This window comes from Mesocricetus auratus, unplaced genomic scaffold, assembly GCF_017639785.1.
Source record: "Mesocricetus auratus isolate SY011 unplaced genomic scaffold, BCM_Maur_2.0 Super-Scaffold_15014, whole genome shotgun sequence".
Lineage (NCBI taxonomy): Eukaryota > Metazoa > Chordata > Mammalia > Rodentia > Cricetidae > Mesocricetus > Mesocricetus auratus.
In genome coordinates, this window is record NW_024429186.1 from 17,990,636 (window position 1) to 18,016,231 (window position 25,596).

At 47.0% G+C, this 25,596-nt stretch overlaps 1 protein-coding gene across 7 annotated transcripts in view; it reads right to left on the reverse strand.

Annotated features, from left to right (window-relative positions):
* Positions 1-844: 844 nt before the first annotated feature.
* The window catches only part of Dglucy (D-glutamate cyclase), an 82,467-nt gene continuing 57,715 nt past the window's right edge, over positions 845-25,596 (reverse strand). For all 7 annotated transcript variants that reach the window (XM_013112250.3, XM_005068406.4, XM_013112249.3 and 4 more), the window contains 5 exons: positions 21,894-21,993; positions 18,349-18,497; positions 15,210-15,329; positions 8,175-8,326; positions 845-2,229 (listed from right to left, as the gene is read on the reverse strand). In XM_013112250.3, coding sequence (XP_012967704.1) covers positions 2,080-2,229; positions 8,175-8,326; positions 15,210-15,329; positions 18,349-18,497; positions 21,894-21,993 — 671 coding nt within the window. In that variant the 3' untranslated portion in view covers positions 845-2,079. The remainder of the gene's footprint in view (positions 2,230-8,174; positions 8,327-15,209; positions 15,330-18,348; positions 18,498-21,893; positions 21,994-25,596) is intronic.

Below are 25,596 nucleotides of genomic sequence, written 5' to 3' on the forward strand. Positions count from 1 at the left end.
ATGGCTGGAATCAGGCCCATATCTCACCCTGAGTGACACCACAGTTCCCTGCAGGTCGACTCTGGTTCCACTGCCACTAGCTTTTGCAGGTTGTAGCCATCACATACATGAACACAGACCTTTCTCCTAAGAACACACATGGCTAGGACAAGGTCTGAGTGGGACTCGCAGTGTGGAACAGAAAAGCTTTAAAGTCAGGTCCTGGAAAGTGGAGCACCAACAGCCCGAGTGTGGAGCACCGACAGCCCGAGCTGGACATTGTGAAGGTGTCTTCCCTGCCCTCCTCTGTATCTCGGCCTCCGCTGTAAGCACATCTCCCTGTAGAGGATGGCACTTGGCTCAGAGTCCACAAGCCCTCTCTGCCTTCTCCGAACTTAATAGGGCCTTAGCCTTTTTCTTAAATAGCTCAATCACCTCCCCATACATTTCTTCCCACAGCAAGCATAACTTTACCCTTCAGCACACTCGGTGCTGAGCAGCATTCTGCTATTGCTGTTGCAAAAGCCAAGTTCACGAATATCTCCCCCACAACATAAATCATAAGACAGTGATGGCAGTCTCTCTTGTAATTACCGTAGTCATCTACTTTTGTTTTTAATTGTCAGGGTATCCTCTTGATGAGAGTCCCTCATGGTGTGGAATTTTTAGTGAACAAAAATGATAACTGGAAGAGACCTGGGCAGCGAGGCTGCAGAGCCAAGTTGTGTTCCCTGAGCTGTGAGGGCTCAGGTGGAAGACTGGCCCTCATCTTGAGTGTCTCCCACAAACACAATTGTGGACCCTGCAGGCGTGAACCCTGACCAGAATAACAGAGAGAAGACACCAAAGTTCATACCAAAACTACTTTTCTCTTTACACTTATGTTTTATTGGAGTGTAAAATCTATACCATGTCTTCCTTCTTCACAATGAATGTCCCTTAAAGAACCATACCAGACACATTTAAAGAAACAACACTTAGTAGGTTCAGGTCCCACACAAATTGCTATCCTGATACACAAGTGTATAAGGGGTATGGTCAGTGGCTCAGTTTCTGATTTTGCTGAGGAATGGGGGTTGGAGGTGGTCCAAAATCAGGATGAGCTCATCTGCCTGAGCTCTGGGCAGGTCTGGCTCACCTTTGGGCTCTACAGGCAAATATGGCTTCCTTCTCACACAAAGAGGGCAAAGAATCTGGCTAGTGATAGGAGTAAGCAGATGGGACAGATGTGTAAGAAATGGGGTGAATGGAAGTGAGGGACGCTGGGTGTGATGGCTGAAGGGAACTTGTGGTGGATCCCCTCAAACAGTAAATGGAAAACTATTAGAAAAAGAACATATTTCAAAGGCATAAGTGTTTTGCTGGTTATGGTGAGTGCAAAGCCTCAGGGTTTTAACCCAACACTCCATGTGTGGGCAATTTAGCCTTTCTTAATTAGCCTAGGTCGTGGCAAAGCCTATTCTTATGCTCTGCTCTACAGTTAACTGTTCACACATTATTTCTTAAGTAGCAGGCAGAAAGATTCTCAGAGCAGTGTTGGAGAATATGATTTTAAGGTGTGTTATTTTTGCTTATGCTCTGGAGCATTTATTTAATGATGCAAAGGTGTGTTTGATTAAATAAAATTCACCTGCTGTCAGGAGGCTGGATCAGCAACTAGCTGACAGGAAGTTGTAGGGAGGAGGGGGGCGGCGAGAAAAAGCACGAGGACTTCTTGGGAGATGAAGAGGTGAACTGCTTGCTATGCAGCCTCTCTGGGAAGCAGGGTTCTACCTCAACCTTTGAGGTAGTGGGACAGATTTAAATACGTTTCCTTAGTATTTTTGGAAGAGTCATGCCTGAAGGAACAGAATTCCCTCAGGCTTCTGCTCTTGTATCCTTACCACCTAGCCATTGCTGGGAGCGGCAGAGCTGCAGTTGCTGAATAGATAGCTGTAGCTTAAAAGACAGCAACAGCTACAAAAGAAAAACAACACAGCAGACCGCTGGGGTGGCCTGAAGAAGCCAGGATGAGGGGCGGTTAGAGCTATCAATGCCTCTGGACCTCCTGCCTAGACACAGGCTGGTCATTGGGAAGGGACTTTGCACAGAACACACTGGTCACATGTGCCCTGTGGTGACATCCACCAGCTTCTGGACCATCTCATCGTGAACACCATAGAAAGGCAGCCCATCTACTTCCATGCCCACGACGCCTGACACTCCACTCCGGACTTGGTTCTGCACCAGGATGCCCAACATTTTTTCTTCCTGGGAAGAAAAAAGGGAGATGAGGAAGAGGTAAAAGTCATGTAGGGGGAGGGGGAAAGGAATGCAAAAATCTCTACGTAGAGAAAGCGTTGGGCTTGATATACTACTATCTGTGTTCTCTGTTCCTTTCTCTCTCTCTCTCTCTCTCTCTCTCTCTCTCTCTCTCTCTCTCTCTCTCTCTCTCTCTCTCTCTCTCTCTCTCTCTGTGTGTGTGTGTGTGTGTGTATGGTGTGTCCCGCTCTGTGTTCCCTTCTGTTTCTCTGTATTTCTCTTTCTGTCTCTTTTTCTTTTCTTTTTTTAAATTCCTCTTTAAAGCAAGGTGTCTGTAGCCCTGGCTGTCCTGGAACTCACTTTGTAGACCAGGCTGGCCTCGAACTCAGAGATCCACCTGCCTCTGCCTTCCCGAGTGCTGGGTTTAAAGGCACGTGGCACCACACCCAGGAATGTGCCTCTTTTTTAAAAGTAAAATTTGGGGGGTAAAAATATTAACTCACTGGAAAGCTCCTTATGAAACCCAAACCGAGAGCTTGATATGATGGCTCATAGCTGTCATCCTAATACGTGTGGTGCTGAGACAGGAGGATTACAGTGAGTTTGAGGCCAGCCTGGATTAAATACTGAGCTCCAGGACAGCCTGGTCTACAGAGTATGAGATCCTGTCTCAAACAAAAGCAAAGGATTTAAACAGATCAGCTGTTTTGCGGGGGAGTCACTTAGCATTATATGACCACATTTCATGCCCTGGTGGAAGCCTACATGATCCTAACACTTAGAGAAACGCAATCCTCCCTCCAACCCAGTCCCTAGATATGCCATGAATGAGCTCCCATGGGTTTGATTGAGGCAGAAGCCGCTTCCGAGATCCCACTGTTAGCCTCCTGTGGGGTGGGTGTGTGTCCTAGTCCGCTTTCTATTGCTGTGATAAACACCAGGACTAAAAGTTTGAGGAAAATGATTATTTCAGCTTATAGCTCTCAGGCCACACTCCGTCACTGAGGGAAGTCTCAGGATAGGAACTCGAGACAGGAACCTGGAGGCAGGAACTTAGTCAGGGGCCTTGGAAGAATGCTGCTTACTGGCTTGCTCTCTACGGCTTGCTCAGCCTGCTCTCTTATACGACTCAGGACTACCTGCCCAGGGATGGAATCACATTGGCCTGGACCTCCTACATCAATCATTAATAAAATGCCCCACAGCTTTTCCTACAAGCCAGTCTTACAGAGGTATTTTCTCAATTGAATTTTCCTCTTCCCAGATGACCATAGCTTGTGTCACATTGACCACACCCCTGGGGGCGGGGCGGGGGAGGGAATCTAACAAGCACAACACTAAGTTGTGCTGCTGCTACTTCCATTTTCCAACATGGACATGGAACATTTGGAGGGAGCAGAGCCACGGAGAAAGCGCAGCTGGACCCCAGAAGGGCTTTGGGAATAGACGCATCAGGGGTGGGGCTTCCTTGGCAGTGTCGTAACCTCTCTGTCTTGGAAATCTCATCTGCCAGATGGGGGAGTTGTTGATACTGGTGGCATCGTGGCCCTCAGGAGATACTGGAAGTCAAGTACCCACTGTGACCCTTGGCACACAGTAGGAACGAGGTCGGTTGTTGATTGCAGCGGGGAAAACGAAGAGCTTGTTTTCCTTAACTCATTTGCTGGTTAAAGGATAGGGACTGGCTCACCTCCGTTCCTTTCCCTCCAAAAGTAAGGTCCCAAAGAACCTCCTGTCAGAGTCACTAACATGACTGTCCTGTTGAACAGTTAGGGGAAGGCAACAGGAAGGAGGAGCCAAATCAAGCACCCTCTCTCTCCTTCCTCCACAGAGAAGGAACCAAAGAAATCTCAAGCAGGAAACCCAGACACCAAAGGGCTGCCACCTTCCTGATGAGGCATTTGCTTTCTCCCCATAAGTTCTCTTGAGCGCCTGCTGTGACAGGGATTCAAGGATGAGTTGACAGGTTCAAGGCCCCAAGGTGGTCCCAAGCAAGATGACTGACCAGAGACTCACAGTATGTACTGTTGTAGATTATTTAGGATGTGTTACATTTGTTTATGCTGTGGAACATTGTTTAATGATGCAAAGATGTGTTGCATTCTTTCGTTGCATTTGTTTAACTCTGTGAAGCTGTGCTACTTTGCCTGCCTCAAACACCTGATGGGTCTAATAAAGAGCTGAATGGTCAATAGCAAGGCAGAAGAAAGGATAGGCAGGGCTGGCAGGCAGAGAGAATAAATAGGAGAAATCTGGGAGGAAAAGACCGAGGAGTGAGAGAAGTAGGGGCCTGCCACCCAGACAGACATGGAATAAGAAGGAAAGCAAGATATACAGAAAGAGAGAAAGGTAAAAGCCAGGAGGCAAAAGGTAGATGGAATAATTTAAGAAAAGTTGGCTAGAAACAAGCCAAGCTAAAGTTGGGCATTCATAATAAAGAATAAGTCTTTATGTGTAGTTTTGGGAGTTGGATGGGGGCTCCCCAAAAGAGTCAGAGAGTAAAAAAAAACCCCAGAAACTATATAGTCATAGCACAGAGCACAACACCAAACTCAGTTCCCTAGGGTGCCCCTGGGAATGCTTTCTGGGATTATTATTATAGACTGAAGCTTTGTAACTCTTCGAACTCATGGCTCTCAAGACCATGGTATTTGGTTAGCCTCTTGCCTCTGCATATATATGAGAACACATGAAAGTGTACCACAGACATGTACAAACCACACACACACACACACACACACACACACACACACACACACACGGAAGTCCCTGCAGTGGCCTTTCTGTTCTGCAGATGATGCCCTGTGAAAGGGAGGTCCAAGTACGTTTCCACACAAGTATTTGTCAAGAGCCCCTGGCCAGGGCCTACCCAGTCCAGACAGGCACTTCCCACCCTTTGTCTGGGCTCCATTCTCCCACTTTTCTTCCCCATTACTCATATCCTCTCTTTCTGCAATGCACGCAGCAGCATGGGGACACTTCCTCCCAGCACACTGCCTGCCCTCTCTGTTCTCATCCTCGGGACATGGAGAAGGCTGTGGAGTCCTCAGGGTGAGTGTGAAGAGCCAACAGGTTAGGAATTGGCTGGCACTCAGACTCTTAAGAGCCACAGGGACCAATTGCCTGGTCTCTAAGCTGGGCCGATTGCCCCTCCCAGCAGATTTCCAGGAAGGACCACAGCATCTGCTAAGAGACGGAGTGGAGGGGGCAGCTCCTCCCTGATGGAGCAGAGCTGGAAGCTGTGGTGCCCAGGCCAAGGCAGACAGTGAAGCAAGAAACAGGAAGGAGGACCAAAAGGGGGCAGGCCTCACGGATGGAGTCAAGGGTAATTTCTGGGCTTACAGGCAGGAAAGATGTTATTTTTAAGCATGTTGGAAAAACCATTTTGAATACGAATGAGTTGGGAAGTTGGGCATACTTATAGTTCTAAGTGCTCAGGAGGCTGAGGAAAGGATTGCTTGAGCCAGGGTTTCAGACCAGAGAAGGGCAGAGGAGGGGAGAGGTAGAGGGGGGGCAGAGGGAGACATCTGGGCCCCCCTGTTACTCTCCTTGTTCCTCAAGCTTCTTCCCCAGGGGCCATGTCTGACTCCTCATTGTTTCCCAGAACAAGCCTGGGCCTGGCCCCCAGAAGGGGCTCAGCAAATGCCCTTCTGCTTTTGCTTTACAAACAGGCGGGCGCCTTTCCATTTCCTCCTTGAGAACGAGGTATTGTTAATACACTTCTGAAAGACTGGGCATCCATGCCAAGTGGAGAATTTTCCATCCCTGGAGGATGAGTGTGAGCCTGTAGGGGTTGGGTGGGTGGGGTTCACACTTTGTGTTCGTGTGAATCAGCAGTCATGTGGGAGGCAGACCCCCTTTTTTCCAGTTCAGATGCAGGAAGCATAAAGAACAGAGGGCCTTTGGGTCCCCCAGGGAAGACAAGTCCATTTCCCCCATGAAAATGTCTCTTGAGTCTCACACCCACCTCTCTCCCATGCCCCCGCATTGTCAGGGGCTGAGAAACTTCTGGGCCAGAGGAAAGCCCAGAGTCAGGGTCAGAGAGACCCCAATTACCACTTCAGCTCTGCCTCTTTTTTTTTTTTTTTAAAGATTTACTATGTGTACAGTGTTGTATCTGCATGTAAGATGCCTGCACTCCAGAAGAGGCCAACAGATCTCATTACAGATGGTTATGAACCATCATGTGGGTGCTGGGAATTGAACTCAGGACCTCTGGAAGAGCAGACAGTGCTCTTAACTGCTGAGTCATCTCCAGCCCCCAGTTCTGCCTCTTAATGGGTGGACTTGGTACTACCCACCACACAGAGCCCATCGACTCCCTCCTCTGTGGAGGTAATAATAACCCAGAGAAATACTGAATTCAACAGCAGGGAGGTTGGAGGGAGAGAGAGACAGAGAAACCAGGGCATAGAAAAGCACAAGACAGCATCAAAAAAGAGGCTTCCAAAAAAAGGGCCTCTAAATATGGAGGTTTGTTAAGAACTGGGGTTCAGGGGCACCAGTTGGCTGGCTGGGAGATACAATTGTCTGTCCTTTCTTAAATGGACACGCATCCCTAGAAACCGAGCCAGTGACCAGCAGGTCCCCAGGTCTGGACACCTCAGGGATTCACCTGGAATTGTATTCATCTGGCCTGCCTCAGAACTTCCCTATCCAGGGAGACCGGCTTAGCACTGAGTGTAGCAAGCAGCCTCGGGTTTGCGCTCCGCGCCCTGTTCCGGCCACCATGCCTGCAGCTGGCTGCCATGCTCCCCCACCATGATGGCCTCTTGTCCCTCTGGAACTGTAAAGCCAAGCAAATGCTTTCCTCTCTAAGTTGCCCAGGTCGTGGTGTTTAACTAACACAGTAGCCAGTGTTCTGGGCTGGCTGACTAGGTTCCAGATTCCCCCTGGAGCTACCCAGCAAGAAACCGATACTTCATCTGTGTCCTGTAGGTCTGGTCCACCAGCTGTTCCTCAGGGTAGAGTAGGTCAGGTCCACCCCTTCTAGAAGCACCCACAGTGGAGAGGTTTGGGTTTAGAATCAGTGTTGGTGAGCAGGATGGCTCCAGGATAGTTATATGGACTGAGGACCAAGGGAGCCCATCCAGCCCTGAGTCAAGACTGGCTGCTTCCCATGCTGCTCCCACACATACCCAAGTTCACTTAAGTTAGACATTAAGGGTTGCTGCTCTTCCTCTGTTCTGGCTTACAAGATGTGTCTAGAACGGCACTCGGGGTTTGGTGAACTGCATGTGGGGTTTTGTTTGCCGACCCTGAGGTGCTTAGGCAAGCCTCACTCAGAAAACACTCATACAGGGACAGTTTTGAAAGCTGTTCTGGGGTCTCTCCCATCACACCTGAGCCTACAATCCTCCATCAAGGAACAATCTTACACAGCCAGGACCAAACTGAGCCTTTGTTCATGCCCTTCCCACCTAGGGTGTGCCCCCCTCCCAATCTGGTGGAGTCCTTCCGGTCTACACCCACAGGTCTCTCTTCCTACCGGATCTGCTCCCACAGCTTAGCATGTGTGCTACCCAAGATGCTTTAGCATCCTCACTGAGTTGTCAGTTCTGTGAAGAGAACAGTAAGGACTCCCATCGCCCACTCCTGACCACAACCCAGGTCACGGCTTCCATGGGTCAGGTATTCTCTCATCCAGCAGCGCTGACTACCCAGAGTCTCGTCTCTGAGGGGGAAAGCAACTTGCCAAAGGCCAAACAGACAGGCCAGGATCTCTCCAAATCCGTCTCACATAGGATAGGATCAGAAGTAGATCAAAGGGTTATCTGGTTTTGTCTCCCAGCCTGACCCAGCAGGGAGACAATTCCTCAGCAGTAGCTCTACCTTTGACTTCATGGGTAGCTTGGTGGTTGATGTGGTCATACAGTTTGGAACACTCAGGCCTACTTAATTCTCATCAAACAAGAAAGTTGCATCTGGGCCAGTGGGCTGCTGCAGTGTGTTACCTTAGTGACAGATGGCAGGGCCTGAGTCCAGCTCTGCTCCCCAGCTACCCTGAAAGGCCCGATTGCCTTCCTGAGGTAACGCTCATGGATGTCACAGGAGTTCAGGATGTATAGTGCGCAGGCCAGGGCATAGCCTCCCCAGTTAGAAACACCTAGCATGCAAAAGAAGAAAAAAATCCATCAAAGAACTGTAAAGATGCTATGGTCCACCGACCGCCTCCAAGCAACAGACTTCCTAAATCAGAATGGCTGCAAGATTGTTGGGGAGCAGGTGAGTTTAATGAGCCCTATAGACAAGCTTTGAGTAAAGCTGAAGTTTGAGGGTTATTGCTTGAAGCTATTTGGGTTACACACGACTGGACAGGCACTGAACTGAGAAAGCCATCCCAGAATTCCCCACATTACACACTTGTCCCAAGGGCTGATGGCAACCCCTTGGGCTACAAGAAGCCTATCCCCTGGGGCATAATAGCGGACAGCCGGGTATGTGAGGTCTATCACTCCTTTATGTGTTGACAACCATTCCTAAGTCATCCTCAGACCTCCTTTTCTATTCTGTCAGCCAGGCCCCAGGGCTCATTCCCTGGGCTAGAGATGGTTTCATCTACTCCTCTCTGATGGTGTCTGCGTGTGTTCTCCATCTTGTCAAGACTGACGGAGGTCTGTCTCTAGGTGCTGCAGCATCTCTGAGGAAGAGAAGGTGGTAGGACAGCTCAGTGGATGAAAACTGCCAGGCTTGATGACCTGAATTCAGTCCCTACACAGTGGAAGAATAGGATTGACTCCTGCAAGTTCTCCTCTGACTTAAACACAAATATTTCTTTTAAAGGAAGAGGATCATCAAATTGAAGAGAGGTGTGTACATAGCCAGCCTCAGGGGAAGACAATGAGATGCTCCCAAAGGATTATGGAAGCACGGAAGAGAAACCAATCATTCTGACTGGTTCAGGAAAGATGCACAGAAGAGTCATTTAGTAGATTATGCTCTGGGTAGAATTCAGCTGGAGAAAGTGGAGTTATGGGGTGGGAGAAGCCAGGTAAACAAATATACAAACAGAACCCCCAGGGAGCACAAAGGGATACAGTCAAACATGGCCAATGAAGACTAGACGATGATTATCAAATTTATCACTATCAGCGATTCTAAGATCTTTTTGTTACATCTGAATGTCTGGAATCGCAAGTATCTATGGTCACAGCTGACAGTTGTTACTAGGTAGTTTATTAGTGCTTTACAAAATAGTGGTGACTTGAGTCATCAATGGTACACTCAAGGAAAAGAATGCTTTACTTGGGTTGAATGTTTCAGTCTACAGTCCTGTTGTAAATGTCTTGTGTGACTCGGCTTCTGGAATCCTTAAAACAAGTCTGAGACTTAGTATCATTATTGCCATGTGAGCAACTTAGACACAGAGCGAGCAGTAAATGTCACACAGCGAATAAGTAGACACAACTCGGGCTATTCCCTCCAGAGCCTACATTCCTTTTGTCTTAGAAAGTAATTTTTAAGTCTTTAATTGTGTTAAAATCTACATGACACGAATGTGGGAAAAACGGTTCCTTCACTGTTGTCACCCAGCAATAGAGAGGGTATTGTGACCACCAAGGGCCTGAGTATCTTTCTCTGCCAGGACTCCTAACAGTTTTGTAGCAGCAGATACCTAACCCAAGTGTGCTCCAATCCAATTCAGTTCTGATGCTATCCATCATGACTGTGTCAGGTCCCATGGACTGTTTTAAGGTCTCCATCTCCTAGACTGCATCATCTTTGCTCTGACTGACTATATACTGTTAGATGGAATTAATTTGCTTCAACAGTCACAGGGGAGCACACTGTTTTATTAGAGGGTGTTATGATGGAGAGCCGTATGGACAAGTCATGCAGGCAGGGGCTTGGAGCTCACTCTGGATACTCTGCCCTCCAGAAACAGCAGGTGTCTATCTACCTGGGAGCGCTCTGAATTCTGCTCTTTTTGGCCTTGGTGAATGTCTGTGTCAACAGACAGGGTGGGGACACAGCAAGGCCTGCTTCCTTGGGCTCTTCCTGGCCTCTCTCTGCAACATCCTTCATTCTGGGTAGGGAGTAGGATTCCTCTGGACTGAGACTGGTCTTATGACATATCAGACAGGGGCAGATTGGAGAATTTCTTTATGGCTGACTAGAAGTGGGAATAGATTCTCACTTCAAGGAAGAGAAATCTAGTTTCTATGGTGTTCCTGCCTAGGAGAGGAAGTTATATTAACCTAGACCCATGGATGAAAACAAGCAAATTACCTATCTGTCCGTCCATCTTTCATCTGCCTACCTACCTACCATCTATCTAAAAGTATCACACTAGAATTCACCACCTTAGCCATCTTTAAGACTATAGTCAGTAGTGTTAAATATATTCCTATCTCTTTTACCTATCTATTATGTCTGTCTAAAATATCACACCAGAAATTGCCATCTTTTTTACTTGTTATTTTATTTCATGTGCATTGGTGTATGTATGTCTGTGTGAGAATGTTGGATCTTCTGGAACTGGAGTTACAGATAGACGTGAGGTACCATGTGAATGCTGGGAATTGAATCTGAGTCCTCTGGAAGAGCAATAAGTGCTCTTAACCACTAAGCCATCTCACCATCCCCCAGAAATTACCATCTTAACCATGTTTAAGTATGTACTTTAGTAATGTTATCTATCCATCTATTTAAAATATCAGAATTGGGCTAGGCCAGGTGGGATATGCCTTTGATCCCAGTACTTAGGAGATGGAGGCAGGCAGATTTCTGAGTTTGAGGACAGCCTGGTCTATGTAGTATGTTTCCGACCAGTCAAGGCTACATAGTAAGACATTCTGAAGAAAGACAAAAGATATATAAGAATTGTGTCCACCTATGCAACCATCTTTAAAGGTACAACTATATAGCATTAAGTATCTCTTGATCCATTCATTTGAAATATCATCTGTGAGAGTTGAGCAGCATTAAGTATATTTTCCTGGTACAATTCCAGAGCTCATCCTCAGGCTCTGTGCAAATGTAGAAAATTAAACATGTTTGGGAAGCTGTAAGAAGGAAAAGGCAGAACTGAAAAACCGTGTTCACCGGTTTACAATGGCATAGATGGTCATGTACGTGGGATGCCGCTGACCTGCAAGCTAAAACTGCTGACTGTGCTACGGTGGGATGACCCAGCACATTTTTGCCTGTGTCTATCACCCTACACTACCTGCTTCTAAAGACTGCCTTTGGTCATATGATGTCATATTTTCAATTAACAAAATGTAAAACCCATGCGATATTTAAGCAGTGTCCATGGCCATCATACCTGGATCATGGGATCCATGGTAGGGTATGGGAGAGTTGAGAGGGGCCCGTGAAAGGCAGCTAAGTTCATGTGAGATGAACATATTGTGAACTTTGATTTCCTAGTCCCTAGCAACCACTGATCTTTCACTGTATACACAATTTTACATTTTCCTGAACATCCTAAAGCTGGGTTCAGATCACGTAGCCTTTCAAACTGGCTTTTTCATTTAGTAATCTGCCCTTAAAGTTCCTTGTGTCCTCTGTGGCTTGCAGGTGGAGGCCAGAGGATAGATGTCCCATGAATGAATGAATGAAGGGAAAGAAAGGGGAAAGTGAGCGGATCATTAGCATCATCTCCTGCCTCCTGACTGCAGACACACTGTGGCCCATGGCCTCACTCCCGCTGCCATGCCTTCTGAACCATGGCGGCCAGAAATCCTCAAGCTGTGAGCCGAAACGAACCCTCCTCTACTTAAATTCCTTTTGTTAGGTATTTTGTCATAGTGGTGAGAAAAAAAAAAGCAACTAACATGGTATCCATGAAATAACTTCCAGGAATGTTCATTTATTTTGTGTTGTATTTTTGATCAAGTTGGTAGAACTAACATCCTAACACGGTTGTGTTTTTGAATCCATTAACATGTAATTATCTTTGTGATTATTTTTAGTTCTTTCATGCCATCCTTCATCGAAGTTTTATATTTTTCCTTGCATAAACAGGAATTACATGTTGCTAGCTTTATATTTATGTAGTGCATTTTGGGAAGTGCTAATATAAATGGCAACATGTTTTTAATTTCAAATTCCTCTTGCAAAGTGGAAAATGACATTGCATCCTGAAAGACTGCTGTAATCTATTCATTCCAGGAGTTTGTTTTTGTTTATCCTTGTAGATTTTCCATATGGATGAACATGTCATCTACAAAGATAATTATTTTCTTTCTTCTCAATCCACATGCTTTTTTATTTCTTCTCTTTGTCTGATTGCACTAAGATTTCTAGTAGGAAGCTGAAAAACTGGTGACAAAGGACAGCCTTGCCATAGCACTCCCAGCTGGACACTTAAAAATATTTTTCTGTATTTCTTGCCTTATTATGTAATTTTCTTCTTTGGCTTGTTAATATCTAAGATTATGAATGAATTTTGGATTATTGGATCTTCTTGACATAAATCCTAGTTTGTTAGTGATACATTTCTTTTATATGTTGTTGGGGTCTGTTAATATTTTGCTGAGTGCTTTTTGACTTTTTAAAAAATTACATTTATATATGTATGTGTGCATGCACGAAGTATGTTTGTTTACTAGTGTGTGTGTGCACATATCCAGGATCAAACTCAGGTCATCAGACTTGGTGGCGAATGCTATAACCCACTGAGTCATCTCACCAGCCCTGTTTTTATATTCATGTTCATGAAAAATATTGAACTATTCTTTCCTTCAGGTGGAAGCCTAAGATAAGCGAAGTCCATTATTTCTTGTTTTCTAATACATGCATTCTGTGGTGGTTTGAATGAGATGTCCGCCATAGTCATGAGCATGTGACTGCTTGGTCTCAGTGGGCGGTGCTGCTTGAGGGAAACGCAGAAGGTGTGGCCTTGTTGGAGGAAGTACATCACTGGGCTTCGAGAGCAAAGAGCCTGCCTACTTTGCTCTCTCTGCTTTGTGCTTGTGGTTCAAGATGTGAGCGCTCTCGGTTTTCTGTTCCTGCCATGCTGCTTGCTGTCATCCTCCCTGTCACATGAACTCTGACCCTTGGTGCTGCAAGCCAAAATAAACAGTTTCTTCTCTACATTGCTTTGGTCATGGTGTCTTATCACAGCAATAGCGAAATAACTACTACAGGTGTCAATGAAATCTGGCTGATTGGCGGCATTGTTGGGTTCAGCTGTGTCCTTGCAGGTTTATGCCAGCTGTATCTGTCCACTTTTGATTCAGGGATGGTAAAATATCCAACTATAATAGTTGAATCATCTATTTTTTTTCTCTGAAGATCTTCTCCCCCCCTCCCCATGTGTGTATATATAACCTCTCTGGTGTTAGATACATATACACAAAGGATTGTTTTATCTTCCTTGTGTATTATGAATGTGAATTTTTTATTCCTAGCTTCCTTTGTTCTGAAGTCTGCTCTCTGTTGGTTAGGGTTACATTTAGTTTCTTTATCTCCTTCCTTTTACTCCATAGAACTAGAGGTGGAAGGTGGCAGTGGACTGGACTGGGTACTTCCCTTCACCAAGGCAAGTATGGGTTTGCTCATACCACATCAGGCTGCGGTTTCTTTTAAGGCCAGGTCTTATTTAGAACAGAGCAAGATCTGGCATATTTCTGGAGAGTTCCTTTTTCCTGGGTCCACCACGAGCAGAAGAGATTTCCCCCTGATAGTCCCTATGGAGAATGTAATTGTGTGCCCAGAAATCCCCCCAAATCCAGGTGATTCACTCAGGGGTGCCCAGAAGTAAGTCCTCCATGATGCCCTGGTATTGTTTCCATTTGTTGGTCTTGTGGTTTGGTTTTTCTGGGCAAGGTCTTGCTATGTAGCGTTGGCCAGCTTGGAACCCTGGAACTCACTTATAGACTGGCTTCAAAAACAAAGAGACCTGACTACCTCTGCCCCCCCACCCTCCAAGTGCTGGGATTAAAGATGGGCACCTGGCTCCCTGGGGTTGAACTCCAGGTTTGTGTGGTAAGCCTCCAGCAACTCGCCAGTAGGTTTTCCATCCTGGAGAGTGTTCGCTCCTTTCTAATCGGATTCTGACCATAAAGGGGAGAGAGCCCCTTTCAAAGTGTTAATATTTCCAGAATCTTCTGGTGAGGCTAAGGGAAAGTCAGGCTTTGAAACACCTGGACACATAAGAAACATGGGTTCTGAGGTCCCCTGAGGAAGGGCAGCAAGAGGAAGGACAGGGAGCCTGAGGCAGAAGATGGTAAGAGGAGCTGTGGGAAACCCTTCCCCTGTCAGCTGCATCATAGGCGCTCACCGGCCACTGATCAAAGTTGGCCCTCCTGTCTCTCTCTCTTGTCTGTCACCTGCCCTATCCCACACCTCTATCACTGTACCACCTGGTATATGTATTCCTCTGAGTCGCTGTCTCTCAGCTCTGGAAAGGAAGTTCTTGAGCACCTATCACCTCTGCTGTTGCCTGGAACCCAGAACAATGCCTGGCACATTGTAAATGTTAACTGGATTGGCCGAATTCCCACTCAGGGTCCTGCTCTACACTGGTGCCCCTTGGAGAGAAGAGAAAGGCTTCTGCCCTGGTGTGATGGTCATCTTGATTGTCGATTTGAGTGGACTGAGGTGTCTGGGAGAGTAGTAAAGCATACGGATGTCTGCAAGGGCGTTTCCAGAAAAGACTGACACGTCGGACGGCACCTGAGTGAGGAAGACCCTACCCGAGTGTGAGCAGAACGGTCCAACGGGATGCAAACCTAGGTGGGACGAAAGCATGCGTAGCCTGCCAGGCGAACACAAGGTCCCTCGCTCTGTTTCCTGGTCACTGTGGAGCAGGCAGCCTTTCTACCATGTCAGACTGCCTGGCTACGGGAACAATAAAACCAGCAGCTGCATTCTGAGCCCTTTGAGACCATGGACCCAAACAACCCTTCCTCCTTTGAAGTTACTGCTTTTAGGTCTTTGTCACGGCGATTAGAAACTGTCTAACACAACTGGTCAGGCTTCAATCCGGGTCACTTATCCGGGACAGCCAGGTTCCTCTTAGCAGGCACCCAGGTACTCACCAGCAATGACAGCAAAGTCAGCTTCCACGTCACAGGCAATGACGTCTCCATTTCTTATGTACTCCTTCACGGCCTCCTTCACTTTGCCCATCCCAAGCTCATTGCCTCCATCACCCACTCCTGAAGGGAAGAGAAACAGTCAGTATACGGAATGGGGGTAAAGTGGGGGGGGACAAGACAGCCCTTCCCACATGTCAGTGGTTGGCTCTGAAGATATTTCTGACCACCAGACGTTGATTCTTCTTCAGGTCCTCTAGAAACCTCTATAGTTGGGAATAGATCTGACTTTGGAGCTCACTGGAGTGGGATCCTGTCTATTAGGTCCCCACATCCAGCCACAGGTGGGGTGCCTTGTGTTCTGACATGCCACCAGGCATACTGAAAGCAAGGGTACAGTGACACTCAGTAGCTCCCACACAGTGACTGGCCAACATCCCACCGGCAGAGGTAAACTGTTTTACTCTAGCCCAGTGGCTCTTGCTGTGACCCTTTAATGAAGTCCCTCATATCGTGGTGACCCCAATCACAAATGACTTTTGTTGCTACTTCATAACTGTGATTTTGCTACTGTCGTGAGTTGTAAATATCTGTGTTTTCCAGTGGTCTTGGGCTACCCTTGTGAAAGAGTCCTTCAAGCCCCCAAGGGGTTGCAATCCACAGGCTTCTGCTTAAGGAATGTGAAAAGCATGTGTGTGCTTCGTTTTCATCTAAACGGAAGGGGTAGCTGGCTGATATCTGAAATATCCTCACAGCAACGTACACTGCTGCAGACGAGCCGGTCAGGCGAGCTGGGAATGGTTTTACCTGCCAAGAGATCCAGTTACAGCTGTTCTGGAGAGCTAGGCGTGAGGACTGCTCTAGCTCAGGAGCTGGGGACCATCCTGTACAACATAGTGAGGATGGTCTTCATGACTTTTTAAGCAGGGGTGTATCCTAGGACCTCAAGGACAGAAAACTGAACCTCCTTGGGCTAAAGTGTTAGGAGTAATGAATAATGGGTTGGGACCCCAGGTGGCAGTCTCCAGTCCCACACTGAGACCAGGAGGATCCAGGGTAGGTGATGGACAGCAGCAGATGGGGAAACAGAGACCTGCAGACTAACTCATACTGAAAGTAGTGTTGATGGGAGGTAAGAAAAGAGGTAAAGAGACACAGAGGACAGAAGAGAGACAGGGAAAGTCCTGTCTGCCCAGGGGAACAGTGGGAAAGAGAGAAGAAAGAGAGCAGAAGTGTGTGGGGTATCTTTTAAAGGGGTCCTTTGCGCATGCGTGCAGACTAGTAGTCATGGAACCCTGGGCTGACCAGGGTACTGCCTGAGTGCATTCTGCCAGGTGACAGGGGCAGGCCAGCATAATGCCTGAATCCTATCATACAGGACTGGGTATTACTGTATTAGAGTTTCTTCCACAAGGGTTTATAAATAAATACACAGAAGAATTCTACTAGAGCAGTGGTTCTCAACCTGTGGATATCGACCCCTTTGGGATCATACAACCCTTTCACAGGGTTCACATATTGGATGTCCTGCATATCAGATATTTGCATTATGAGTCACAAAGGTAGCAATTTGCCGTTATGAAGTAGCAACAAAATGACTTTATGGTTGGGGGGTCACCACAACGTGAGGAACTGTATGAAAGTGTTACAGCATTAGGAAGGTTGAGAATTATTGTGCTAGAGGCTAGCATTCATTCTGAGTTGTTGGAGAGAGGGAACTAGACCACCCCAAGCATTGGAGACTGGACTGAGCCAAAAGACCTCTGTGTGTGACTGAATAGCTTCTACTAACACACCCAGAGGACTTTTGCTTCTGTTTCCACCCTGACTATTTTTCTCAGAACACTAATACATTAGTGACAGCCTGATTGGATGACAAAAACAATACAACCATGGAAGAGTAAGGGGCAGTTAGATGCTAGGGAGGGCCAGGACACGTGGGTGGGGAGGGGATGCTCTGGCAGCTTCCCAGGCTCTGCCTGCTAATTGCTCCTTTGGACTCTTGTGCTGACAACGATGCCTCCCTGCAGGCATTGGGTCCTTTACCTGCCCAGCCCAAAGTGACAGGAAGTAAAAAACCAACCAAGCCGACCACATTACGTGTGCCCCACCCACGTAATTTTCTGGGAAAATCTGGGGATTTGCAGAAACTTTCTAGACAAGCCAGAAGGTTTTAATTCACTTCTCAAAACCTCAAAAGTCAGAGGAACTAATGGGTCTGGGAAACACTCAAGAGGCTTGGAGAGTAACAGACACAGAAGGACAGACTGGCTTTAATTACCCGGGGCCCACCCTCATCTCCCGAGGGAGGAAAGGAGAGCCGGCTTGGTAGGGGGACTGGCTCAGTCATAACAGCAAGGTGATTCTTTAACTGTAGGGACTGGGGGGTAGGGTCTGCGCTTTGCTCAAAATCCTGCTGGCAATGCTAATTAGCTAGGCAATTTCAACCTCGTGTGGCCTCATTTTCTCATTTACTTCCTACCATGTAGGGGTTTTGAACAGGATAGAAAGCATAACAGGCCGGGTGTTTGTGGTACACGCCTTTAATCCCAGCACTTGGGAGACAGAGGCAGGTGGATCTCTGTGAGTTCGAGACCAGCCTGGTCTACAAGAGCTAGTTCCAGGACAGCCTCCAAAGTCACAGAGAAACCCTGTCTCAAGGGAAAAAAAAGCTTAACAGTTGTGCAAAAGTTCTTGGAAAAGTATACAGTTCAGTACCAAGACAATTATTGCAGTATAGTACTAACAATAATCATTCACTCGTCTTACATTTAATGCACTTAAAAAGTTAAGTGTTTCTTCAGATGACACATGACAAAGTCCAGCCTGTATGGTCAAAATGATGCACCTTGCTTCTATTTCATTATTGTTAATATTTCATGACGAGTTAAATTACTTCTGAATTGGGCACATCGAGTATGTTCTATATTGTGTCACTTCTCTTTCTCCCAAGGGAATGTTGCATTTCTCAATAATGTTGTCATTAGCGTCTAGACTGGCTGAAATAAACAAAGCCCGATTTTGGGAGAGGGGGTGGAGAGCAATAGTGAGCACACAACCCTTTCCCGGCCTGTGCTCAATGGAGAAGAAAAGACGCTTAGCATCAACGTGCTCACACTGAATTCTTAGCGCCCCCACTTACCAGTTGATGAGATTCCAGGAATCTTTTGTGCGGCAAGGAAAATGTCATCAATGGGATCAACTAAGTGCTTGATGTTCATCTTCCGCGCGTTGTAGTAATTGCCATCGGCAGCCCTTCCTGCACGCTCTATGGCCACCAGATGGTCAAATCTGTCCGGAAGCAATGGTGGTAAGTGTTCATGTGGAAAGCGGCAGCTTCGCTGACTCTAACCTGTGTGCCTGTGGGAACAACCCTTGGTTTCTTAATTTGACTCGTTTAGTCCTATGAGTCAACTGAGGCCTACTTTGTATGGGGGCTGTCACAGGGAACTAGCTCACCACATTGCTGGGGTGGGGAGATACAGCCCAGCACTGCTGCCTGAAGTCCTAAGCTGCCCCTCACTACACTGACTACATCCCAAAGGATTTCAGAACAAGTCAGAGTGAAGCCAAGTTAGCAAGTCTACTCAGGGATAGGAGATGGTACACACTTCAGATTTAGGGAGGAGCACTTAGTCTTTCTGCACGCGTGCGCACACACACACACACACACACACACGGACAGTACACATCCCAGACATGGATGTAGGCCCCTCAAGAAGGAAAACAATACTCAAGTGTTTTTAGTGGCAATATATATATGATATATATGATTTTGTGGCCAAATTATAGAGCTCAAAGAGTATAATTTACAACAAGGAGGCTTAGAGATCAAGCAATGTTTAAATAATGTGAGTTGGTTTACTTATTTTTTTTTTAATTTCTTTGGTAAGTTAAAACTGTAAGACAGTTTCATGAGATCTACTGCTTGGATGAGCTGGGGAGTTCTGGTGGGGCAGGGGAGGATTACTAATATAAACTCCAGTTCACAAACATCTTGGCCCTGAGTAAGCATAGCCTTTTATTTTGGTTTTGTTTTTATTCCTTGAGGCAAAGTCTCACGTAGCCTAGGCTGGCCTCTAACTTGCTATGCAGCTAAGGACGACTTTGAACTTTTCCTTACCATTTAAAAATTGATTATATCATCATCGTGTGTGGTAAAGTATGGACGCACATGCCACAGCAAATGATGTGGAGGTTGGAACAAACTCCCTCCCCCTATGTAGGTTATAGGGATCAAACTTAGGTCATCCGGCTCGGTGGCAAATGCCTTTACCTCCTGAGCCATCTTGCAGGCCCCTGGACTATTAAAACTGACTTTATTATTATCAGTGTGTATCTATGTCTTCTGCATATATGTGTGTGTGTGTGTGCAAGGTACATGTGTGAGTGTTAAGTGCCCACAGAGCCCAAAAGAGGGCAGCAGATCCCCCCAGATCTGAAGTTGCAGGTAGTTGTGAACTGCTTCATCTGGGTGCTGGGAACTGAATGTGTCCTCTGCAAGACCAGTACATGATCCTAACCACTGAGCCAACTCTCCAGCCCCATGTGTGAGCAATTTGGGCTTTGTCAGACATTCTCAGTTTCTCTCTGTAAGACTCTGGAATGAGGGTTGCCTTTTCCTTCCCACACCCCCTTAATTTTCTCCTTTGGTGGGGGTTTGAGACAGGGTTTCTCTGTATAGCTTTAGAGCCTGTCCTGGAACTGACTCTGTAGACCAGGCTGACCTCCTACTCAAAGAGATCTGCCTGCCTCTGCGTCCCAAAGGCTGGGATTAAAAGGTGTATGGCAGTCAGTGTGTCATCTCCCCCACCCCCGACTTCTCCATCTTTCTATCCTACCCCAACAACCCTTAAAAAACAACTGCTTAGATCTACTTAGTAGTGTCGGAAGCTGAAAGGTCAGGAGACGGATGGTCAGGGTGACTGGATGCCTGGGAGACGCTAATACTCTACCCAATGCCCTGTATCCAGCAGGGTCCAGTCAAAGAGGAACTGACTGCTAGAGACCCATTTCACTCCCTTTTAGCTTCTCATTCACATCAGACTTTCAACAACTAGGAATGAATTTTTAAAGGGGAAAATGAATGGGGCATAACATGAACTCCTCAGGAGAAAGAGACAGAATAAAAGGACACAGATGGCATGGTTGTCAGGTGGTAGTGGAGTCCTTTCTCATAGGTCACACTTGGGTCTTCCCGTCACTGGCCTTGGGTGAGTTGTTTGGTCTTTCTAACCACAGATCACCTTTTCCATCTGCAAAACAGCACACACCTGCGGGGCATCGCACATGTGTAGGACATCATGCATCCCCAGGATATCACACATATACAAGACATTGTATATCAGCACAGCGTCAAACATATGCAGGGCAACATGCAGCTACAGGTGACTGTCATGGAACTCAGAGTTCAGTAAGTGCCAGCTGGGCTTGTTGTTGGAATTTTTATTAGCAGGAATGTTTTAATCTTATTTGTGTGTGTGTGTGTTGCACACGCATATGCTTGTCTGTGTATGAACCATGTGTGTGCAGTACCCGTGAAGTCCAGGAGAGGGTGTCAGATCCCCTGGGACTTGATTTACAGGCAGTTGTGAGCTACCCAGTGTGGGTGCTGGGAACTGAACTCAGGTCCTGTGAAAGAGCAGCGCAGTGCTCCTAAGTGCAGAGCCATCTCTCTAGTTGTTAGCAGGAATGTTGTTTGATAATCCAAAGTGAGAAGGTGAAACTGACACTTTGACATCTCTGAAAGCACCCACAGTGGATTTCTTCAAAATCTAACTCCATGATGGAATAGTATGGCCAGTCTTCAAAATGTTAAAAACAGACTTCTCATATGATGCAGAAACTCAGCTTTTGGGTACATACTGGAAAGAACTAAAAACAGGGACTTAAAGAGATACGTAGCTGCCCCTGTTCTGAGCAGCACTATTTAGAATAGGTGACGTGGGGTGGGGGTTGTAGTAGAACAAACTGAAAGAGAAAGCCTCAAAGCACATAGGGCCCTTCTGAGTCCTGTAATATTGAAGAGTCAGTATTTTTTTAAATGTCTATCTCAGTTACACACATGTACTGGTTTGCAATACAAAACGTGTTATTGTGGGTTGGTTAAAAAGTGCAAAGCACTGTATAAGTTAAAGAATCGGAAACATACTACAAACGGGGTTTCAAAATATTTGACCACAACACACAGTCTCTCTCTCTCTCTCTCTCTCTCTCTCTCTCTCTCTCTCTCTCTCTCTCTCTCTCTCTCTCTCTCTCTCTCACACACACACACACACACACACGGGCGGGAGAAAGGAAGAGAGGAAAGGGAGGGGAGGAAGTGTTTCAAGAGAGCAGTTTCCATCACTCTACAATGCCATTTCTGTTTTGTTTCCTAAAAGTGTTGGCTACCCCAGTTGAAATTGTTTGACTACTGTCGTGATCCCATTGTTGAGAGACTGCAAACTTTGTTTTACTTTGTCAGGGATGAGTGCCATCTCTCCCTGCTGACAGGGATCTACTTCCAGACATGTCCTAGGAAGCCCTAACCTCACGGCTAATGTAGCCCATCAGAACTCTGACTTCCTGGGCTGGTGGCTTTCCCTTCTTCTACAGGATGAGCTATGCAGAACCCTTGTCAGCAAGGTTACTAGGGTGTGGTCTTCCCCATCCCCATGCACTCCATCTGGGGCACCATATACATACCTAGGAGACTTGGGGTCCCCATCTTTGCACAAAAATGCCTGAGCATCTTCCGCTGACCCGCCTTGGTAAGTTAATATGGGGATCTGCGTCTTCAGAACACCTTGAGGATAAAGACAAAGGGCAGCCACATCAGGACATGTGTGAGAAAAGCATCTTTGGACAGGAGTGCAACCATTTTGAGTGGTGTCCTTCCTAGAACCCTTTGTTAGAATCCAGAGGATGATAGGTTTACTTTTAGTCCTGACTAAACTCCAGAGTTGGCAGGGGATGCAGGGTTGAACTGGACCAGTATAGGCCTGGGGATGAGCAATGTGCAAGATGCCCCATGATACCTTGTCAACAGACGGTCTGTTCTGGCCCATCGCCAGCAAGAGTGCCGGGTGCTCATTTAGATGCCCACAGGACAGTGTGCAGACTCTTTACATGTGTGCTCTCATTTAATTTTCATAATTCTATTCCATAAAGTGATTATCATTTCCGTTTTACAGAAAAGGAAAAGTGTTGCTCAGAGACACCACGGATGTTTGTTGATCAGGGTCAGACACAGTATACCCATTGGCATCACAACTCCAGTCCTGTCTTAGTTCAGCTTCTGTTACTGAGGTAAAACACCCTGACCAAAGGCAACTTAAGTGACAATGCTAGTCCACAGGCCAACTTGATCTAGACAATTCCTCAACTGACTCTACGTTGTGACAAGGGAACATTAAAACCAGCCATTAAGGCTGAGAGGCACTTGAGAAAGTGCTCAACATCCTTTGCCATCTGGGAAATGCAAATCAAAACAACTCTGAGATACCATCTCACTCCTGTCAGAATGGCTAAAATCAAAAACACCGAAGACAATTTATGCGGATGTGGTGAAAGGGGAATACTCCCCCACTGCTGGTGGGAGTGCCAACTGGTTCAGCTACTTTGGAAATCAGTATGGAGATTCCTCAGAAAAATGGAAATAAACCTACCACAAGACCCAGCAACTCCACTCTTAGGCATATATCCAAAAGATGCCCATTCATACAACAAGGATGTCTGTTCTACTATGTTCATAGCAGCATTATTTGTAATAGCCAGAACTTGGAAGCAACCTAGATGCCCCTAAACCCAAGAGTGGATAGAGAAAATATGGTACATTTACACAATGGAGTACTATTCAGCAGAAAAAAAAACCAATGGAATCCTGAGATTTGCAGGCAAATGGATGACACTAGAAGAAACCATCCTGTGTAGGGTAACCCAGTCACAAAAAGAGAAACATGGCATGTACTCCCTCATATATGGATTTTAGACATAGATCTGGGGAGTGCCAGCCTACAATACCATGGCCAGAGAGTCTGGGAAACAGAAACTCAATTCAGTGGCTGATGGAAGAAGAGGCAGACTCCCACGGCTAAGTACTGAGCTGAACTCAAGAAAGCCAGTAACAGAGAGGGAGGACTGATGACCAAAGGAGTTAAGACTGGGCTGGTTTAACCTCCAGAAACAGCTGACCTGACAAGGGTTAACTCTTAAATCCCAGGCTGATGCCTGGGAATCCAACATGGGACAGATCAAGACCCCCTGAATGGGGGTGTCAGTGAGGAGGCCTAGGTAATCTATTGAGCCTTGGGCAGTAGATCAGTATTCATCCCGAGTATACACATGGACTTTGGACTCCCATCCAACAATGTGAGATGAACTCTCACCCTAAACTCTTGGGGGGAGGGTCTATGACAGTCTATGGACACCCCCATGGAGGGCCTCACCCTCCCTGGGGAAATGAGGGGATAATGGGAGAGTTGGGGGGAGGACACAGGAGGAGGGGAGGGAAATGGAGAGGGACCTGGAACTGACTTGTGAACCAACTATGTTTCTAACCTAAATTTAAACTTAAAAAAAATAGCCATTAAATTTCTACCTCCAGATCTTACCAGTTCCCTCTCCATTTAAGCATTCCTTTGGAGGTGACCAGTGACAACTGAAGCAGAGTCCCAGAGATTTGGATTAGGTACTTGTAATGGCCTTACAAAGTGACATTGACTCTTAAAAAGTTAACATTTTGTGATTATACAAATAATACACATTGTTGTAGATTACCTGGAAAATATAAACCTATCTCCCCAAGTTGAAATTCATTTGGTTTCCACTAGTCTGTCTCTCAGCAGTTTGGGGAAGAACCCTGGTTTATTCATGGGCCCAGGGCAAATTGTCAAGCAGAAGAAAAGATGGCTGACAGAGCACCCTGGGCAGTGTCCCTGGACCCAGGACTTAGAGCTCCCTCGGCACCTCCTCTGTAAGGTAATGCCCACCTACCCACATGGCTGGCATGCACCATGATGGCCTTGATACCTGCCAACCAATGACCCGGCTGGGATCTGGTGCAAAGCAAAGGTATAACTCACTTCCCTGGCCACCCTAGTGTCAAATTCTAGTCATGGGGGAGGGGGCTCCAGAGAGCCCAGGCAGGTACCTGAACCACATGTCTGAGAAAACACGCAAGAAAGACCTCTGCAAGATGGGTCAGGAGACATGCTCCCTCGGAGCTACAGAGTGCAATCCTTGCTGGCCTTGTGCATGAGCGGGGAGAAAAGACTATGCCCCCCCTTATTTCCTAGGTGTCAGCAAAAAGACTGAAATAGTTTTCACAAACAGGCACAGTTGTGTCACTTGCTTCATCCACATTTAACAAAAGTTCTGCAGAATCTAATAAAGCAACGGTATCCTCCATGGTGTTTGTGTGGCCCAGACAGCTCCGAGTCCCTGAGAGTGACTCAGCTGAGCTCACAGGAGAGGACCAGGGCTCAGCTCTCTCTGGAGAACAAGAGCTAAACATGGTCACAGTGCAGTGTCGGGAAGCACCTGCTGCTGGCCCTGGAGCAGAGTTGACACGGTCACCTGTCCCTTGGTTTCCTGTTCTCACTTGCTGATCAACCTAGGATTCCTCTCCTCTTGTCCTCTGGATGAGAGGTCACGGGGTGTAACCCTGGCTCCTTTGTCCCCACAGTGGTTTCCCTGAGAGCTTCAACTGTGGAATTTACCCCGTAACTGATCTTCAGCTTCTGTCTCCATAGACGGAACAACCTGCCCTCTACTCTTGTAACACCCTGGTTGCTCTGTAACCGAGATCTGAGATGGGGTGCAGGTGGCTTCTCGGGAGATGGTGCCAAGAAGCTGAGGGAAGGGACAGGGGACATGGAGGGTGCATTTTCAAGATCACTGCTTTAAAATTTGGCATCTCCAGCTGGGCGATGGTGGGGTGTGAGGAGCCGCCTTCGCTATCGCTATTGCCGTTAGAAGATGGCGCTGACATCTGCTGTCAGTTGGAGTTAACCGTTTAAGCTGTGCCTCTCCCGTGGCGTCATCTGGGGTGATGTGCAAACCACCAATCCCGGCTCTACACGTCTCACTCGGAGCTCCTAGGCTTATATAAGGGGCTGGGTTTCTTAGCTTGGGGTCTCCCTCTAAGAAGCTGATCATCTATCTCTCAAGATGCATTAAAGCTTTACTGCAGAAGGATCCGAGTGTTCTGCGTCGTTCTTGCTGGCGAGACGGTAGCGCGGGACAGTGGGGCACACCTTTAATCTCAGCACTTGGGAGGTAGAGGCAGGCGGATCTCTGTGAGTTCGAGGCCAGCCTGGTCTATAGAGCTGGTTTCGGGACAGCTGGGGCTGTTACACAGAGAAACAGGGAGGGGGGGACGGGGGGGGGGAGAACTTGGAATATCATG